This window comes from Phoca vitulina, unplaced genomic scaffold (assembly GCF_004348235.1).
Source record: "Phoca vitulina isolate PV1807 unplaced genomic scaffold, GSC_HSeal_1.0 scaffold34, whole genome shotgun sequence".
NCBI lineage: Eukaryota > Metazoa > Chordata > Mammalia > Carnivora > Phocidae > Phoca > Phoca vitulina.
This window is the reverse complement of record NW_022589737.1, coordinates 2151163-2170497: the sequence shown is the minus strand read 5'-3', so window position 1 is coordinate 2170497 and position 19335 is coordinate 2151163. Positions and strand designations below refer to the sequence as shown.

The 19335-nt window shown below is 53.5% G+C and overlaps 1 protein-coding gene across 4 annotated transcripts in view; it reads left to right on the top strand.

Annotated features, from left to right (window-relative positions):
* The window catches only part of KIRREL3 (kirre like nephrin family adhesion molecule 3), a 536120-nt gene that overhangs the window by 438372 nt on the left and 78413 nt on the right, over positions 1-19335 (top strand). For 3 of the 4 annotated variants that reach the window (XM_032426386.1, XM_032426387.1, XM_032426385.1), the window contains exons 4-5: positions 7048-7197; positions 11803-11952. In XM_032426386.1, coding sequence (XP_032282277.1) covers positions 7048-7197; positions 11803-11952 — 300 coding nt within the window. The remainder of the gene's footprint in view (positions 1-7047; positions 7198-11802; positions 11953-19335) is intronic. The other variant, XM_032426388.1, reaches the window with a different exon arrangement.

Here is a 19335-nt window from a genome sequence, read left to right as displayed (position 1 = left end):
CGAGCCCGTTCTCCCTTGTAGCCTAGCGACTTATGGTCAAATGTGGCCATCCACACACTCTCAGTAAGTTTTGCTGAATGTCCTGGGAGTTGAGGCAGGCAGGGGTTTCAGCTGGGCTGCCCCGCACTCAGGCATAGGGGTGGTGGTGGGTACGTCCCCAGGGCACCAGAGAAGTTCTTGCTCCGCCTGCTTCTGGACTGCTGGGCATCCCCAGGGCATCACTCAGCCTCTCAGGGCCCTGCTCCTTTACCAGCTCTGTCCCCCTCTGAAGGAGCAGAACAAGGGTGACTGTCTGCATGGGTTTGCCGAGCACTGGGCTCCTCAGAAGCCAGGGCAAGCATTCCAAGCGGCCTAGTTCCTGTCCAGGAATGGCTGGGGTTAACCCTAAGGGGAGTGGTCTCCTTCCCTCAACCTGCTCCTGGAGCAAAGGCTTGGCCAAAGTGCCCAAATATGGGAGGGGGCAAGGGGGCACACCCACATGCCATCCCTGGACTGCCTCTGATCTGACCTCTGAGCATAGATCGAAAGAAAGGATGTCAGGGACATTAGCAACACTGCCCCCCACATCAGTCTCCAGTGCGGTTTGCACTGAGGCCTTCTCTTTTCGGCTACACTAACTAACCCCAAATCTCATGCTGTTTGCACCAGCCCCTGCTGACCCTGTGCGTATTCCCTCTCGCCACCAGCATGGAACCACCTGAGCACCAGATCGGTGACGGGGAGAGACACAAAAACCTACGCCCATAGAGGTGGCAACAGACTTGGGACACTCAAGTACTAGAATGTATCCCCAAAAGATCCGGGGCTGACAGCTATGGGTGGCAAGGGGTGGGTGACGTGAGCCTGCCATTAAGGACCCCGACCACCATGCACATGGGGCCACTGGGCCCTCTTCCTACTTGTTACACACACACACACACGCACACACGCACACGTGCGCATGTGCCCGCGTACCCCACAGCAGCCAGGCCCCCAGACCACTGCTATAAAACCATCACTCCTGGCGATTTGGCCCTTATAACCTCAGTCTTCCATACAAAACGCCTCTTCCCTCCCCAAGAAATAGTCAGGAATTGAGGGGTGACCTCAGATCAGGGGCCAGAGGTGTGTGAGCTCATAGAGAATCATGGGGTCTTCAGAAGACAGTGGGGACCTCCCAGAGCCAGATGGTGATGGTTCATTCCATGCTACTGTGTACTGCAAGTCCCCAAAAAGAGTCTAAGGTGAGGGGCCATGTGGTCAGGGCTGGGAGGGGGTGGCCCCTTCAGGGAGCCTGCTGGGCTGGTGCAGATGAAGGAGGGAGGAGGGATGGAGATGAGCACTCCCATGGGGCGCTTTCGAGAAAGCAAGCAGTCTGGAGAAGAGGAGAGAGGCAGCTGAGCTGCCCTGCTCCTGAGCGGAGAGCCGAGGGAAAGAGCTGGTCGGAGGACAGACCAGACAGGATGGCAGGAGGGGAGGACTCCCAGCTGGGCTGCTGCAGGGGGTCGGGGAGGGGGAAGCTCTGGCCCAGGACCAGAGCCCAGAGGCTTCCCAATGCTACATCCCCCACCGCTCTCTCTAGGCCGGGCTGCACCTGCACCTGTCCTTCTCAGCACTGAAGAGCTGAGGGCCCTCCTGCCACGTGCCCTGCAGCCCCCACACCTCCTCCCGCCTGCCAGTCACCAGCCATCCTGACTCAGAGCCCACCACGTGGGCTGCGCATATGGCTCATCAGGATGGGGCTCCTCAGAGCCCACCCTCCTCTCTATCCTTCCCAGCCAGATACAGCCCCTGCTTCCTGCGGTTTGAAGAGAAGGCCTCCAAAGTCCCCACCTGCTCGGCACTTCTGCCTCCAGGCTCCTTACCTGCCGAGCAGGTGGAGGGAGATCTCTGCGCTGGGGGCCTTCAGAGCCGAACTCTAAGCCCCACTGAGCCACTGCAGAACCCTGAGGCTGGCATCTCTTCTCTCTGAGTGCAGTGGGGAGAAATACCTCCCTCCCAACTTCAGAGTTGTAAAGGCCCAGTTGGAGAGCTGGGAAGGCGCCCTCTTGGCCTGCGAAGTCCACGGCAGCCTGGGCGTGCAGGGAGCCTGCAGGCTGCGGACAGTCGCCTCACGGGCTCTCCAGTGGCCCCTGGGCCCCCTCCACATTCTGCAGGGCCCCTCTCTTCCTGGGAGAGCGAACAGGAAAGGTGCCTGCAGTGACCACTGGAACCACATCCCACTCGGTCTAACCCACCAAGTGTGTTTCTGTCCAAGCCTTCCCTGAGAGTCTCCCTAGACTTGGCAGTCCCGGCCAAGGGCAAGGGAGAGTGTGGTCTCGGGGGGGTTCTGTGAGCTCCCAGGGCTTAGGATACAGCTCTGGAATAGGACTGCTGGGCCTGGTGTCCCTCCCCCACCCCTCAGTGCCCTGGGCCCCTGGACAGCCTCATCCTCACGGAGGCCTGATAGGGCACCTGTCACACAGGACTGTGAAGGAGAGCATTTGTCAAATAACCCACGTAAAGCTCTTAATACACACGCTACATGCAATGGAAGTTAGCTATTATGAATTCTACAACAATAAAAGTATTATTTGTGATATATAGCTAGTTCTATATATTTATATAATAACATAGTTATATAGATAATGACTATACAATACTAAGTGCCAGTAATTTTACACCTCCTTTCTTTCCTAGCCCCCATGGTGGCCAGTACTAGACTCCACCATGAACCCTAATTCAGTGTTGCAGACCAGCAACTGGCAGGAGGCCATGTAAACTTAGGGAAGAACCAAGAAATCGCTTTTCACTCCAGAGATCCTCTGCCTCTTTTTAGATGGTCTAAGGGCAATGGTTGCTGGGGTTGAATGGAGGGAGTCCTGATTTGTGGATAAAAATTCGAATCTAGACCCTTAATTCAATAACCAATATGGGAAGTGGCAAGAAAACAGGGTTTGCAACCAGAGACATTTGGGTCTTTATTGTACCTGGGCCCACTGCGTGACCTTGAATTGCACCAGGGCCCACTGTGTGACCTTGAGTTACAACTGGGTGACCTTGGGCATGTCACTTTATTTCTGGGAGCCTCAGCTCATCTGTGAAATGTGGGTAGTAATACCCGACTAGCATTGTAGTTATATTCAAAGCTTTGGTTGAAGTAGGTCTTCCATGAATGAGTTATTTTTACCCTACAAAGCCTGACTTCTTGAGACTCTGGCCCTTTCCCTTCACTTCTCACCTCACTCGTTCTGTGTGGTGTGCTCAGCACAGTATCTGCCCAATCAGTAGTTTATAATGTAAAAACAGTTTTCCTTCTTGACCACAGATCTCAGGGGACAAACTAGAGTAGGTGGGCCACAAGGTCACAAGTCAAGTGTATTCAGTGCTTATGCACTAGACCAGGTGCTGAGAATACAAGATGAAAAAGACGGCTGTGGTTCTTGCCCTCAGTTTACCTTCCATTTCTCACTTACCTTTGTTCTTTTGGCATCTGATATATAGTAAATGCTCAATAAAGTTTTGAAGAAGTTAAGGGGGAATGGGAAGGAGGAAAAGTGGGGAGGAGAGGAGAAGAGAAAAGATCCCCCCCTTGGTGACAGGAAGTGCCTAGAGGCACAGAAAAAGCTCCTGGAGGGGAATTTGGCATTCAGTGAGGGCAGGGCTGGTTAGGGAGCCCTGGAGAGAGGGGCGATTCCAGAATGGTGGGACTTCGATGACATGGGACAGGTGACATAAGTGAATGGCTGCTGAGCACCTGGAGAGAAGCGGGTCGGATTTTGGAGAAGCTTGTCGGGTGCTGTCTGGCAGGTAGTAGAGAGCCATTAGACTTTCCACCCCTTGGAAAGGGAGAGAGTGCACGAGGAAAGTGGTGGTTTAGGGAGAAGACTCAGGGTTGGACCTAAAAGCATTCACAGGCTGTCAAAAGAACCCAGGCGGAGGTGGGGAGGGCCCAGACTTTGGATTGCAGCCGTAGGAATGGAGAGGAAAGGGTGGGTCTGGGAGATGCTGTGGAGGAGGGGCTGGGCCACACTTGGTGATGGGGACAGATTAAAAATGAAGTAGGAAAGGGAGGTCACACTGACTGCCAGGCTTCACAGCAGGAGAATGTCAGTGGGCACAATGGGAAACTGAGGCAGAAAACTTGGGATGGATGGCACAAGGTGTGCTGGTGGGTGCAGCATATACTCTGTGCCCAGAGCAGAGTTGTCTGGGTGTGGTGGGCGCACAGATGTTCGCTCCTGGAGGGAAGGACCACGTCATATCCATCTGTTTCCCACAAGGCAGTGCAATGCCTGCCTAGTAGCAGGTCGCAATAAATGTGTGTTGAATCACAAATGTTCTCAAGGAGCTTCCTGTCTACTTACCATAACGCCCAGAATGTTCTAGAAAAGATCCCGGGTTCACTCACAGTTCACTTCCTGGGAGCCGGAAAGACAGGGAAAAGAAACCAGCTGTGAGGGAACGAGTGAAGAGCATTTTTGGCCTGGAAACTACACCCATGGATGCACACTGTGTTCCTAGGAGCTTTGAAGCCCGGAAGAGAAAACTCAAGGTACATCCTATGGGTGAAAAGACAGTGCACCCCATCCTTCCACCTCCCCTCCACCCACAGCACTGTGATTTTTTCTACTCTAGATAGTGACACTCAGCTTATGATTCTATTTGAAAAAGCATCTCACTGATTTGAAAGAAAAAGTATTTCTCGTGGCATGTATTTAATGCACAGAAATTAAAATTAGATTGAAAAAGAAAATTGTCAGAGCACCAATCATCCCCTCCCAAAAAATAATGGGTAAATACTGTTCTTTGGGTGGTTTTGTTGAGACTGTCCAGTATATCTATCTCCGTGCCCCCACCCTACCCCAAGAGACGTTCTTTCCATAGAAAAGCCGAAGGGATCCAAACAGACCCAATGTGGGAGCTGAAAGCTCTCTGAAGCCTGCTGAGATGTTCTAGAAAGCTCTCTGAAGCCTGCTGGGGATGGATCAGACTGTCCTCCGCCCAGGCCCTCCCCTACTCTTCACTGTCCCTTCAGCTCTCTGTGTGCTCAGGGCTTATTGGGGGGATCTCGTGACTGCCCCAATCCATGGCTCTGAGACAGCATCCAAAGTGAGCTAGTGAGCACTCCACGTCCTCCTCCATGGCCAGTCTCGGCTTTCCCTGCACCAACCAGGGCTCACCCCCCACCCCGCCACCCGCACCCCCCTCGGGATGCCCCCTGTACCTCAACTGTCTGTTATCCTCACCCTCACCTGAGGAAGCGGGCCCGGGGTGGGACCCCCGCAGGGTCCTCACCACTTGCTTGGGGCCTTCTCATTACAGTCCCTCTGCCCCCAGCTGACAACCTGATAATTCTCTCTGATAACACAATCTCTGGCAGCCATGGCAGCTGTCTTGACACTGTCCTTCTTGCAAGAAAGATTTTGAGGTATAAGAAGGAGCTGTGAAATCATCACTGAGCGGGGAGAAAAGAGCCTCAGAAAGGAGTGCCCCCCTACAGCCTTCCCCCTCCTCCCCTCCTCCCTTTCCTCCTCCTTCCCTGCCCTCTTTCCCTTCCTGGCCCCTTCTTCAGGCCTCTCCAGCTCCCTCCCGTCTCCCTGACCCTCCTCACGTCACCCCTTCCTTGGGCTCTTTCTCCAGGCCCCCCCCCACTTCTCCTTTTCCTCTCTCTTCTCTTCCTCCTTCTCTCTCTCTTGTTTTGGTGCCAGAAACAGTCTAATTACAACAGAGAACTTGAAGAGACTGAGAGGAAAAAAAATAAATAAACCCACCACACATAGCTGATTAAAATGTCCTATGAAATCTAATTTGTAAAGCTCAAATCGGAATAAACAGTGTTACTCCCACAATTCAGGGCCAATTTGATTTTTAATGAGACTCCTCAGAGACCCAGCCAAGATCTCATCAGGTTGCAACCGGCTACCTTCCCACCTGCCACAAGCTCTCTGAGGCGGACCTCCACGGCTGCCCTTGGGGAGCCCCACCGCCGGCTCCACCCCCCTGGCCCGCTTCCCTCCACTTCTTTTTTTTTTTTTTTTTAAGATTTTATTTATTTATTTGAGAGAGAATGAGAGCATGAGAGGGAAGAGGGTCAGAGGAAGAAGCAGACTCCCTGCCGAGCAGGAAGCCTGATGCGGGACTCGATCCAGGGACTCCAGGATCATGACCTGAGCCGAAGGCAGTCGCTCAACCAACTGAGCCACCCAGGCGCCCCATTCCCTCCGCTTCTTTACATGTGTATCACTCCCTTCTTCGGACCACCTGCTGCTGAGAGCATTGGCCTTAGCAGTGGTCCAAGCCTGGGGCGTTGTGTCCCCACGATGGGCAATAGCTAGGGTCCAGGTCCTCCGTGGCCATCTCCAACTCTCCCATGTGGGGGAGAAGAGGCTGAGACAGCAGCCCACCCACCGGGTCCACTTTCCTGAGCTGTGTGTCTCTATCTGCTGGGCAGGGCTTGGGAAAGAATGCGGGCTTGGAAGTCACAGGGACCGCCCCCCAGTCAGACCCCTGCTCCACCACTCATTAGCTGTGTGATCTTGAGTAGGTTACTTTGCCTCCCTGATTCTGTTTTCCCTGCTGTAACATCGGGCTATTTCTGCCCTGACATGTAATTAAACAGGTTACAGAAGGGAGGGCACGTGAAATGCAGCTTGCTATGGGCCAGGGGCTCCGTAAATGTCAATGTCCTCTTGTCCATGCATCTGTGGCCCCCCAGGGAACACGGATCACATCAGCCTGCTTCCTCAGCTTTCCTTCCAGGACCGGCTTAGGGATCTGGGCACAGCGCAACTCAGTAGGTGAAAATACAGTCTTTAGAGCAGAAAACTCTATATTTATAGCCTTTGTCCTGCCACCAGACACTTCTGGATAATTTAGTTAACATCCAGGCCCCTGCAAACTGGGCTTGGTAAGGTCTAAGCGTTATGGCGACTGTAAAAAGCTAAAGGTAATGCATACTCAGTACTTGCTCGGTCATGACCAAGCCCAGCTCCTGTTAGTATTTGCCACTTCCTTGGGCCCCATTTCCTCCTCCAGAAAATGCTGCTACCTGCAAGTAACTGACCGCTGTGCTTGTCTCCTTCCTAGGCCAAGTGTACTCCTTCAGCCAACAACCCCAGGACCAGGCCGTGGTGTCGGGCCAGCCCGTGACACTGCTGTGTGCCATCCCTGAATACGATGGCTTCGTCCTGTGGATCAAAGACGGCTTGGCTCTGGGAGTGGGCAGGGACCTCTCAAGTGAGTACCCCCAGACCTCCCCGGGAAGGCCTGGAACCCGTCCCTGCCTGACCCAGCCACCCTCCTAGGGAACCCCATCTTCATGGGCATTTGGAGATTAAATCTCCAGGTTTCACTGTGCATCCCCCCCCCCCCCCCCCCCCCGCCCACCCGCCGAGTAGAGTCAGGATAGGCAAGCTCTGGGTCCAGGATCCATAGGACTTTGAGAGCCCTTCTGACTACCAGTAATGAATTATACGTAAACCCTCAATTCTGGCGGTCAAACCCGAACAGTGTGGCCCTGGGGGATCTCTCTGAAAGTCAAACACAATTCAGGTAGAGTCAGATTCCTAGAAGTAACGTGTTCCTGTTTCTTGGTCCAAAATGTATCCCCCACTTAAGTGACCACCTGGTTCTTCCCGGGCTGTCATCCATTAAAGGGAGTCAAAGAAATTGAAAACTCACAAAGGAACCCAGTTGCTTTTAGTGGTTACCATGTGATGGGAAGAAAAGAAAAGGAATGTTTCAAGTGCAAACCTCACTGAGCCCACCCAGGCTGGTACTGAGCAAGGATGTCCCGGTAGGCTCCTGCCCCTGGCAGCTGAGTTCCCTCCGGTTGGTGTGATGCCCTATCATCTGTTAACCGTTGTGAATGTCAACCCTTAACTCACATAGATGTCCTTCCAATCCATCCTCTCCCCCGGTGGGGGGAAAAGAATAGAATCATCCTCCTGGTCACTTACCTATCAGCAATTACTATTCTCTCCTGGGGAGGTAGGCATGTGACAGCTTGCGAGGCTTAGCATAACCTGGAAAATTCGGAACGAGGGATCTGGGTGTCCCTGCCATTGGGGAATGGCTGAGGGTGGAGGAGGAGAAAAAAATATATATGTATTCAACTGAGAAGTAGCTTTGCTTCTCTCGTGGTGTACAGCTGCAGGAAAATAAAAATCGAAGTGCACTCAGGAACATGATGGTTGGGAAATTAATATTTTAAAATGTGAGTTATGTCTTGCCAAAAATGTATATTGAAACATTATAGCCATGGTCAATAGCATCACCGGGTTTGAGCGCTATAGCCCAGCTGAGCATGGATAAAATACACAATAATATCTCCAAAATATACTGTGCTGCCATAAAATTTAAGTATTATGGGAACCAGCCAATTTCAGGGGCTCTGAACTTCCTTACCTGAGAGAAGCTGGGGGAATGATCTCACCTTCCCAAACCAGAATCACTCATGGTCTGCGTGGCTCTCAGCTTGGACCAGCATCTTTGCTAGCTAAGGAGGTGCTCCGGGTTCCTGGTCAGTGGTTTGCAGCCTCCGGTCAAGGACTGGGGTCTTTTTGGGTTGGTGGCCAAGGGGAAGCTCAAGGTCCACCCCAGATGTTCATCACTACATGGATAACTGACCTTCTGGCATCCAATTCCATGAATGGCTCTCTGGGATCAGGAGTGGGTCCCACTAAGTACTGACGAAGGGTTCTGATGAACTGGGGTCTCTTTGCTCTCTGACTTGACTCCATTTATACAAAGAAGGTTGTCCATCTCCTTGCATAGCCACTAAATTCAAAGTCCTGGTAAAGCATTTTCTATATTTGATCACCGATCCCCAAAAAAGCATCATGACAATAATGACAGAAACTCACATGCTCAATAAATACTGTTTGCTTACCTGACAAGAAAGAGAGAGGAATAGATCTCGATTTCATTCAGCAAGTATTTGCAGAGCACTCAATAATGGCACAGGTCCCCCTGTGGGGAAACCGAGGCCCAGAATTGTGAGACTTCAACCTACCACAGCTCCATCCTCTTCTGTTTTTTAATTTTATCCTTTTCTGTGTGGCCCGGCTCAGTGGACCAGGAATCACTCCCTCACTGAAGACCTAACTGTCTTTCTGGTCACCAAGGCTGAAAATCATTTCAAAGGAAATGATTTATAAATGCATGCCCTCATATTGATAGAACATTCTTCTTCTAAGAAGCTCAAGTGATTCTCAGACATTATGTCATAAATCTACAATGATCCACAGGGAGAAAAAGAAGGATCTCCCCCTTTATTTGACAGGTAAACAAAGTCACAGTCAAGAAAGAAATGGATTCAAACATACACCCAATCCCCATGTATGGGAGGGACCCTGGCTCCTAACACCCAAAAAGCCTGGCACCCTGCATGTTCTCGCCTCTAAAGAAAGGGACCTTTTTGGCTATTCTATCTCACTGTCATTTTTCTTTAAACCAGCATTTACAGACTCTACTGTGTGCCACGCACGTACTGATAGTGTCCCCATTTTGCTGATGAGGAGATGGAAGCACAAAGAAGTTAAAGTAACTCACCCAAGACAACAGAGCTAGGAAGCGATAGACCGGGCATTTGAACCCAGGCACTTGGACTGTAGAACCCAGACCCTCAATAATTTTGCCTCCCCTGAGCGTAGCAAAAGAGAGTAATAATACTACGGAAGGAGCTAGAACTTGCTCAGAATCGAGGCCTCTGGGCCTGTGTTTTCCAAAGATCCTGCCAGTCCTTGGGATAGCATTGCAGCTTGTTGCCTAATTAGGCAAATACAAACAAACCCATCACTGATGTTTTCAGCAGCTCATGAGAGCGAAATCCTGCTGCTGATCGCTTGCAAGATAACAAAAACACATGCTCCAGCCAAGATGCCTGCAGGAGACCAGGGACTAATCAAAGACAGCAGGATTCAGAGGCTGGGCTGGAAGGGCTGGGGGCGGCGAGCCAGCTACATTGAGGGCAGCAGCGGGGAGACGGCTGGGCAGGAACCCCTTTCCAGCCCCTCGTCCTGGCCCTGGGGAGAGCCAGCTTAACTTACCTGGACTTCTTCCCAAAGCCCAGCAGAGGGCAGGAAGGGCGGGCAGGAGGGGAGGTGGTGCTCCCCGGGGGTACAGCCGACTCAATAAATACTCTGGCCAGGCCAGAACAGCTATGTGAGCATCTCTGGCCAGGCCAGAACAGCTATGCTGGGCGGGGCCATTTGATTGCACAATGGGGACGATGCTAGCCATGAAGACATGAGCCTGAAGGGCTCGGCCACACAGGAAGCCCCCAAAATACATACTGGGAAGGATCCCAGCTATCTCCCTGACAAGGAATGGGTGTCAGTGGCCCCTGTACGGCCCACCCTTGGAGAGGCCTGCCCCACCTCTGCCCCACCCTTAGCTTATGATGGGAAGGACCTTAGAGCTCCAATATTCTATCTAGGATAGAAATCTGCTCTGCAGTGTGCCTGACAGGTGATCACCAACCTGTGCTTGAATGCAGCTACTGATGGGGACCTCACTACCACCTCTGGCAGCCTAGATCCTCGCTGGACCTTCCAAATTATATTAAGAATATTCTAAAGTATTTCCGAATATTAATTCTGTCCACTGGTGCTAGTGCTGTCCTTGGGAACTACTTGAACACATCTAAGCCGCACTTAGAGACGGAAATATTTGGAGAGCTATTGCATGTCCCTCTGTCTCTCTGTTTCTGTCTCTCTCTCTCTCTCACTGGCTTGAGCCCTAGTCTTCTCTTTAAAAGGCCAGATAGGCCAACCCCCTCTTCCTACGGCACATTTCTGAGAACTCACACTGTCCTGGCGAAGGTCTTTTAAGAGGAATGGTTTGTAGCTGCCGGAGGGTGGGCGGGCCTCTGAAGAGAGAAGGGAAGAGAACAGGGAGGAAGGTCCCTGTAAGAGGCTGGTGGGGGGTGGGGAGGAGGGGAGACAGAGCTCAGGTAAGGGGATGATGGGAAAGAGATCCTTCTGGGAGATACTAAGGAGGTCTAGAGCCCAAGGCCCAGGACAGGGGATCTGCCCAGCCTGGCCAGCCACGACTTACGTTGGCATTTATATTCACCCTACACAGCAGCAGGAAAGCTGATTAATGATTTATCATTCTCAAATTTTTATTTATCCATTATTCATCACCAGTAGTATAAGGGGCCCCACATTCCTAAGTGTCCTGAGTGCCTCGTAAGTGCTTAATCAGGCCCTGGGGTCTGAGGTGCGGAGAAGAAGTGACCAGAATAGGGCCCCTTATGGTTCAAAGTGGCCAGAGGATGCCAGCCACTGGTAGGGTGGGCCTTGATTTGCTCATCCTGAACAAAACTTTCCCCCCAAAGTCATTCTTGATTCTTTTCCAGAGATTTCTGTTTTCTTCCCTCTCTCTCTCTCTCTCTGTCTGCTGAGAATCGCAGCCTGGGTCTCTCTGTCTCTCTGTGTGTCTCCTTATCAAAATGCATGTCTGCTTGGTAAACCACAGCGCTGAGCACACCGCTTACCAGAGCACTAACCCTGCTGTGTCTGCCCACACTTAGCATTTCCATCTCTGCTCTCTCTGTCCTCTCTGATCATAGCTTCTCCAATATTCCTAAACCTACACACACACACACACACACACACACACACACACACTGCCCAATATCCAGGGAAAGCTCTCGATTTTGTGCTCCTCACACCAAGGTCAAGGCCCTGAGCAGTCGCGCCACCCCCACCCCCACCCCTATCCCCCAGCCTCCAAGACCAGCCCCTGCTCACGTGTCCCACCGCTGTGCCTGTTTGGTAGGAATGCCTCCCGACCCTCGGCCCCACTCCACCCCCCACGTGTGCACTGTATCCACAGGTTACCCACAGTACCTGGTGGTAGGAAACCACCTGTCAGGAGAGCACCACCTGAAGATCCTGCGGGCAGAGCTGCAAGATGACGCCGTGTACGAATGCCAGGCCATCCAAGCCGCCATAAGGTCTCGCCCCGCACGCCTCACCGTCCTGGGTAAGAGCCGTTGACACGTGGGGGGCGAGGATACTCCAGGAAGCACCATGCGCTCACTTCCAGAAGGGCCTCTCCGCTGGGCAAAGCCCAAAGGGGTTATCACGCTGGGCTCCGGCCACTGCTGCCCCACTGAGTCAGGACCCACCATCCCCCCCAAAAAGGGGAAAGTGAAAGTTCCCGCCCTGGAAATCAGAAGGCCACCGCTAACCGACCTGTGACCCTGTCCAACCCCAGGGGGTTTGACTCCAGCTTAAGGGGCTAAAAGGGGCTCCTGAATGCTTATTTATTCAATCAGGAAGCATATTCTGCACACGTGATGGTTGTCAGGCCGTGTGCTAGGCGATGGAAATACAGAGAATATGACACATCCTTGAGTCCGTGCTTTCTCCCACTAGGTGCTAACAAAGCATGATTTCAGCATCCCTAGGGACCACCGCTGCACCTGTTCCTTCCCCACCCTCCGCCGCTCCCTGGGAACCCTGGCTCTCAGCTGGAGAACTGACTGCCTAAATCATCCCTAGGAAAATTCATTTTGGGCCCTTATGCCAAATCAGACCTTTGTCAGCCTTGGCCTTTCTTCTTCTTGGCTTCCCCGGAGCCCATTGCCCCTGGGACACCCTGCCTGAGAGGTCCCCACCCCTTCACCCAGGCAGACCTGCCTGAAGACAAGGGAGTGAGCTCGGCCGCCTCTTAAACGGCCTCCTTCTGACTTCGAGGTCAGGCCCCGTCAACTCCCTCCTCCAGCCAGCGGCTACTGAGGCCCAAGCCCCTGAGAACCGAGCCGCACACACAAGGCGTAATAGCAGACATGTGTGTGCACTTGACCGCCCTTCTCAAAGCACTTCCACTTACGTTACCTCCGCTCTTCTGACGCAAGACAGTGGGACAGGGATTGTTGCCCCGGATGAGAAACTGAGGCTTGGAGACGCCAAGGGCCCGGCCCCGGGGGTGGGGTTGGGGGGGTCTCCCGGCTAGGGCTCGGGCACCACCGCGCTGCCTCCTCGGTGAGGCTCCGCCAGCCCCGGGTGGGATGGGGCCCAGGCGGCGGAGAGGGGAGCCCGCCCCCAGCAGCTGCCGTGAGGCTCCGACCACGGGGTCAACAGCTGGGGCGCTGCCTCCTCACCTGGCGGATAAGGCGCGTGGCTGCTCCCCGATGAAATATTTAAGAGCGTGTCAGGTTAACTTCAGATCGACACAGCAACACGCGGGGCACATCATCCCAAGCACAGCAGCAAGCCCCGGACGACCACTTACCGAGCTCGGGGCTTGGCTTCTCGAGACAGGAGACAGAGCTCAGGGCCGACCCCAGAACCTCCCTCCACCCCGGCGTCTCCCCTAGCCTGTGATGAAGGAAAGAGAAAAGAAAGCGGGTCCGGCAGGGTAATTAAGCTGGGACAGCTCGGTCCAGAAGGGCCTGCAGAAGAGTGATCAGGGATATGAAAGGAAGAGGCAGACATCTTCATCTCTCCCGAGATGGTGGCTGAAGTGGGGATGGGGGTACAGTGTGGTGTGGGGTGTGGAGAAGAGTAGGAGGATTTAGTGTCTGATATGTTTTCTGATTGTGCAATGCCGGAACACTTTTGGGCATCTCCAGAGATGATTCTGTTCCCCGTCCTCAAAATAATTTGCGTCCTGCAGCCTTGCTCCCCTTCTAGACAGTACCAAAGGATGCTAAGTTGAGGAGGACCCAAGCACTGCCCACTCCTGACTTCTCGCAGGACCTAGACTAGACAGAGACGCAGCTCGTCCTCAAGTTCTCGTCCTGCTGTCAGAGCTTTGCCCGGTGGCACCCAATCATTCACAGGCTGCCTCCTCTCCTCTCTCAGGGACGTATCCAAGCCCAAATTACTCCAAATGTTGTACAGATGAGGAAATTGAGACTTGGAGAGCAAAGCCACTCATGGCTTAATTACCACTCAAAATAGACCCCAGATTTTCCAACTCCAAACCAGTGCTGTCTGCGTCCCTAAATACCAGCACAATCTCCTTTGTCTCGTTGCTTAAGGGCTGGGCTGCTGAGAGCGGGGCCGCAGAGTCTCATCTGAACAGACTCGGTTCCTTCTTAGGTCACATCTAAAAGGCTCCCCCCCACACCCATCTCCCCCTCCTGGGGCCAGACCTGGCACAGAGCCGGTTTGTGTGGGGAAAAGGCGTTACGAGTCTGGAAGGCAGTTGAAGAGGGGGAAGGAGGAGTTTCCAGGTGACCCCGACAGGCTAGCCTGCTGGATTCCCGAAAGCTGGGAAAAAGGGGCCTGAGCATATTCCGGCCACCTTTCCTGAAGACTCCACTGACACCACTCCTCCTAACAAACTAACCTCACGCAAGAAAGAGCTGCCCCAGACTGTGCCTCCAGCCCCTCCTGATCACCCTAGGTCCCACCCCTGAGCTGGTGCAGCAGGTGTCTCCCCCCAGCCCCCCTTGGCGGGTCCGCAGGCCTCTGCCTGAGGCGCCCAGCCCGACGGAGTTTCTTTGCGGTGTACAGCCCCACCTACTGCCCTGGAGAGAGGCCCTGTGTGCAGAAGCTGACCCAGCCTTCTGGAAGGGGAGCTCTGGTCCGCTCACCGTGCTGAACAGACAGAGCGGCAGAGGGGAGAGGGGTGTTTCTACCCTGGCCAGCCAGCTTCCCAACCAAGACCCCATCTGCTTTGCGGTGACATCTCAGCCCGGGAAAATGTCCCAGCCAGGTCCCCAAGGGAGGGACTGCCTTCCCTGTGTTCCAGGAATGAGAGAGCTTCCTAATTTAGTCTGTATTTGCCTGCGATAGATTTTTAATTAAATAAAGTAAGAGCCTGATTAGAACCTGCGGAAGATGTGAGAGCAGAATCAGATGGTATTCCAGCAAAATTGCAAAGCAAAGACTTTGGCTAGAACAGAGGGAGACCCCTGGGGGTCTTTCATCAAAGCACCAAGTGAGGAGGGCAAATATGAGGGATTATATAGCCAACAGATGTGCATTGTTAAAATATGCATCTGCCAGCATCCTGCTTGGAGAAGCCAGAGGGCCAGCTCACAGAGCCCGTGGTGCTCCAGGGAGGGCATGGGGACCCAGCCCCAGCAGCCAAGCCTAGAGTCACAGACACATTAATTAGCCTAGTGTTTCCAGCTCTCAGATGCAATCAGGCAAGGAGCAACTGGGAGCTGAGCATTTGCTACCCTGGGAGGCAGAGGGAGGAAGCTAGGGGACCAGGAGAGCAAGAAGGGGAAGGGTCAGAGCCAGGCAAAGACTCCGGGGCCCTGGTCCAGGATAACGGCCAGGCTGCATTCCCTCTGGGGCACAGAGGACCATGCCTTGACTCGGGCCAGGTCGAGACAGGCATCTTTCCACCTGCAGAACATCTCAAGAATCATGGTATCCCAGAGCAGCAGACTTGGAGGCAACAGTCAAGGTCCCGCCATTAACCAGCTGTGTGATCTTGGCCCTGATACTCCACCTCTCTGGCTCTCAGTTTCCTCATCTGTAACATGAAGGTGGTGATAAATAAGATGGTCACTAAGTACTGTCGGGCTCCCAAAACGCCGTGACTTCTACAATAAGGAGTCCAACTTGCGGCACCAAGTAGTTGAGGAATATGGCCCATCCCCCGCTGGAACCAGAATCCGCTTGGGACTGAGGCACAAAAGGTAACAGAGTGTTTTGTGAGGCATCCTACTTTGAGTCTGGAGAGGGGAACTCTCACAGTCCTGCCCAGCCCTGGGATTCTGGACTTGGCTGTACATTTTAACCCCAGAGTCCTCCCTCTGTCTGCAGCTTCTATGCATTCCAAGCTATGTCTACGGGGACTCAGCTTAGCGGGACATCATAGGACCCCCGTGCACATGAGCAGAGCTGGGGTGTAGCAGGAAGAGTCAGGGGCTGGCTGCAGAACCCCTACATGCAGGTCACTCATTGTGTGACCTTGAGCAAGGTCCTTAGCGCTCCCCGCCCCGCCGGGGTCTCTGGTTCAACTCTCTATAACCAGCACTTAGTATAGAGTAGGTCCTCAATACTATCTGGGGTTTTTTAAACAAATGAATGAATGAGTGAGTGAATGAATGGATTTTCTCATTCCTCATCTATAAAATGAGGATAATAAAAATACAAATCTCCCAGAACTGTTGTGAGCATCAAACAAACACCCCCCCACTCTAACGTGCCATACACTTTAAAGTTACATCCATACGCACACACATGCAGACCGTGTCCTTCTCGCACCTGCAGGGACCCAGGGTTGACAAATATCTCTACTGCTCCAGGGCTAGAGCTGTGAGGACGATATTGCATTTGATCTCGCTAAGTGCCTGAAAATTTGAGAAGCGAGAAGTTGGAGGACCTGGAGCAGGGAGGAAATGGAAGCCGAGGTTTTGATCAATAACTATTTCCTGAACAGCTACTAGGTGCCAAGCACTGAGCTAGGCAAGCAAGGTTCATCGGTCAGTGAAAGGGAAAACCAGCCCTGCCCTGGTGAGCCTATGTTCTAGCAGAGAGTGAGCCAGTCAATCAGTAGTAAACAGATTAAACAAGCACTTTGTGTGGGTCCGGAGGATGTCAGATGATAACGACCGCTGGGAAACAGAAACTAGAGCAGACTGAGGGGGATTGGAAGTAGGCGGCGGGGCGGGGGGGGGGGGGGGGGGGGGCGGTGGTTGGATGGTGGGTTAATTATTAGGAAGGGAGTTTTCCCAGTCTTCCTCCCATTTCCCTCATCTTCCTGGCCCGTTCTAATATTAACTCTGCTGTCTTGTGGCTCCCATTAGAAACAAAGCTTTCTAAATCAACATGAATTATTTAATGATGGAGACTAAGTCAATTCAAATAAAGAGGGCATCTTTAAAATGATGTCAAGCTCCAGACAATGAGGGGGCAAACAGAGAAGGTCCGGATGGGTCCTTGAGTTTTCAGAGCCACGAGCCCCCTCTGCATCTCTCCACCAGGGCACCTGTGGGGCCCGGGCCCCCTAAATGTCTGGCACTGGCAGCACCCCCCAGTTCCCAATCCTCATCCTCTGGAGGGGAGGGGCGTGCGGGTCCAGCAAGGGAAGACAGAGCTGAAACACAGCCCAAGAGCACTGGTTTCTAAAACGGCTCTTCCAGAAACTGGTGGCAAGAAACCCAGCCACAGTCTCCCTGTCAGTAAGGGACAGACAAAGCTGTTCTTCAGGGGTGAGAAAGCACCCCACAGAACAAAGCCCAACCCCCGCCCCAGGCTTGCCCTCTGCTTTCCCTCCAGGCCCTGCTCCAGCACCTGCTTTGCTCTGGGGACAACAACCAGCTCGCAGCTCCCTCCACTGCCCACAATTCATGCCTTCGCGCCTGTGTGTTGCTACCTGGAATGTCCTTCCGTCCCTTCTTCCCTTGGCCAACTCTTGCTCCCCTGTCAGGATCCATCTTGGACATCACCTCCTCCAGGAAGCCTTCCCTGAACGCCATATGGCCTGGCTGTCCCCTCTGTGCTCCCTTCGCCTTCCATCCACACCTCGGTCACAACACTCAACACATGATCTTGAAAGTAACCGTTTCTCTGTCTGTCTCCCCCAGTGGGTCTCTGCATCCTGCCTAGGACAGCCTGCAGGCACGTACTGGGTGCTCAGTAATGCTCATCATATAACTGTAGCAACAGGGCTCGGGGCAAACTGGAGGGAGTTTGCACTGCACCTCACCACGGAGAACAGTGCCTGGCAGATACTGAACCCCACAGCTGTGTCATATTGTGCCGTGATGTGTTGTTGTGTTGTGTTGTGTTGTGTCGTGTCGTGTTTAGAAGGGCAACGCGGCTTCAGGGTAACAGCCCAGACTCTGAAAGCCAGGTGGCCTACCCTGGAAACCTAGCTGTGTCACTTTACCCGTGCCGTGACCTTGGACGAGTCCCCTACCCGCTGTGCCTCGGTTACCTCATATATAAAACGGGGGAATAGTCCTCCCTGCGCTCTTAGGGTCATAGAGAGGATTTAATGGGATAATTGATGTAAGACGTTTCTCAAAACAGCACCCAGTAAGCAGCAAGGCACAAAAGCACTGGCTGTTATTATCACCCCCAGGGTGGTTGTCACCACTATTATTTTCGCCACACCAACGAGCAGCTCTTCCTTCCTGGGGAATCAGGCTCTGTGTCCTGGAGAAGCTTTGCCACCCAGCATGCAAGGCAGAAAGACACGAATCCTGTAGGCCCCTCCCGGGGTCGCACGCCTGGGAAGACAAGCAGAATTGATTTCCTTATCTCCTTATTAAGCGTGTTTTGCTGGGCCCTGGCCTGGTCTTAGGTGCTGTATCTCATTTGTGCTGTTTGCCTGCTTCCTGCCACATTCATTACCCAGCAATCACCCCCAAATAGGGGCAGCAAACAAGCCAGAGATGGGAGAGAGGGGGAAAGGCAGCATCTTTATCTCCTGAAGTTCCAGATGGGAGCCGGCCGTCTGAGCTACTGCGCACCTCAGCCCCACCCCCCAGCGCCCACCCCTGCCCCCAGCTCCTTCCCACCCCCTTCCTGCCCCTCTGCCCTTCTTGGGGTCCAGGGCCAGAAGCACAGTCCCCTCCTCCGTGTCTCTTGGGCCACTGCATGCCCCTCTCGGCGGCCCTCCTGGTTTAACTCCCTGCTTACCTGCTTGGGCAGGTTGTAAGGTGAGCGTGGCCTGAGGGCATTGAGTTACCTTAAGGTGACTAATAGTCTCTGTCTTCTAAATTACATTATAATATAATTATATTATATTGAGGGTAGTTAACCCTATACCCCCCCACCCTGAGTAGCTGCCCATAGCAGTTGTCGGTGGCAAGTGAAGGCTGGGAGGGGGGTGTGGGGGGGGGGCAGTGATGGAGGGTCTCTTTGGAGGTCCCTGTAGTCATCCGGTCAAGTACGTTGACTTCAGAGCTGGGTCCTCCCTCCTGCTGCCCCCTGACAGCCTCCCTGAATCTCTCATCTGCCATGGAAAGGAATGCCGCCCCCGCCACAACCTGACTCCCATCTCCCTGTTCTTCATTTCAACCTCAGTGTCAGAACAACTTGCGAGGCTCCAAAGGGTTTGGGGGTCCATCAGGGATGGAGGCAAACTCAGTGCTTCCCTCTCGGCTTGTACGTAGGGGGCAGAGGACAGGCAGGCAGGAAGTGGGGAGAGCTGACGCCAGGGACGCCCACCCCTGCCTTACCCTACCCAGACCCAGCCAATGAGAAGAAAGCTAACTGGCCTATTTAAGTGGCCTCGCTGGAGTGGCCCGGAGGCCCAACACTGCCTTGAGCTGGAGGGAGCATCCCCAGTGGCCAACCCAGGGCCAGCCCTCCCCTCTGCCTTCCAGCATCTCTTGCTTTCAACACCAGCACGAGGGAAGGCAGCGAGGTTCTGTAGGAGGCCCCTGGGTCTGTTGCGCATGCAAGGTGCTCAGCCTCCTGCTTCCGCCCTCCCCCAACTCCTTAG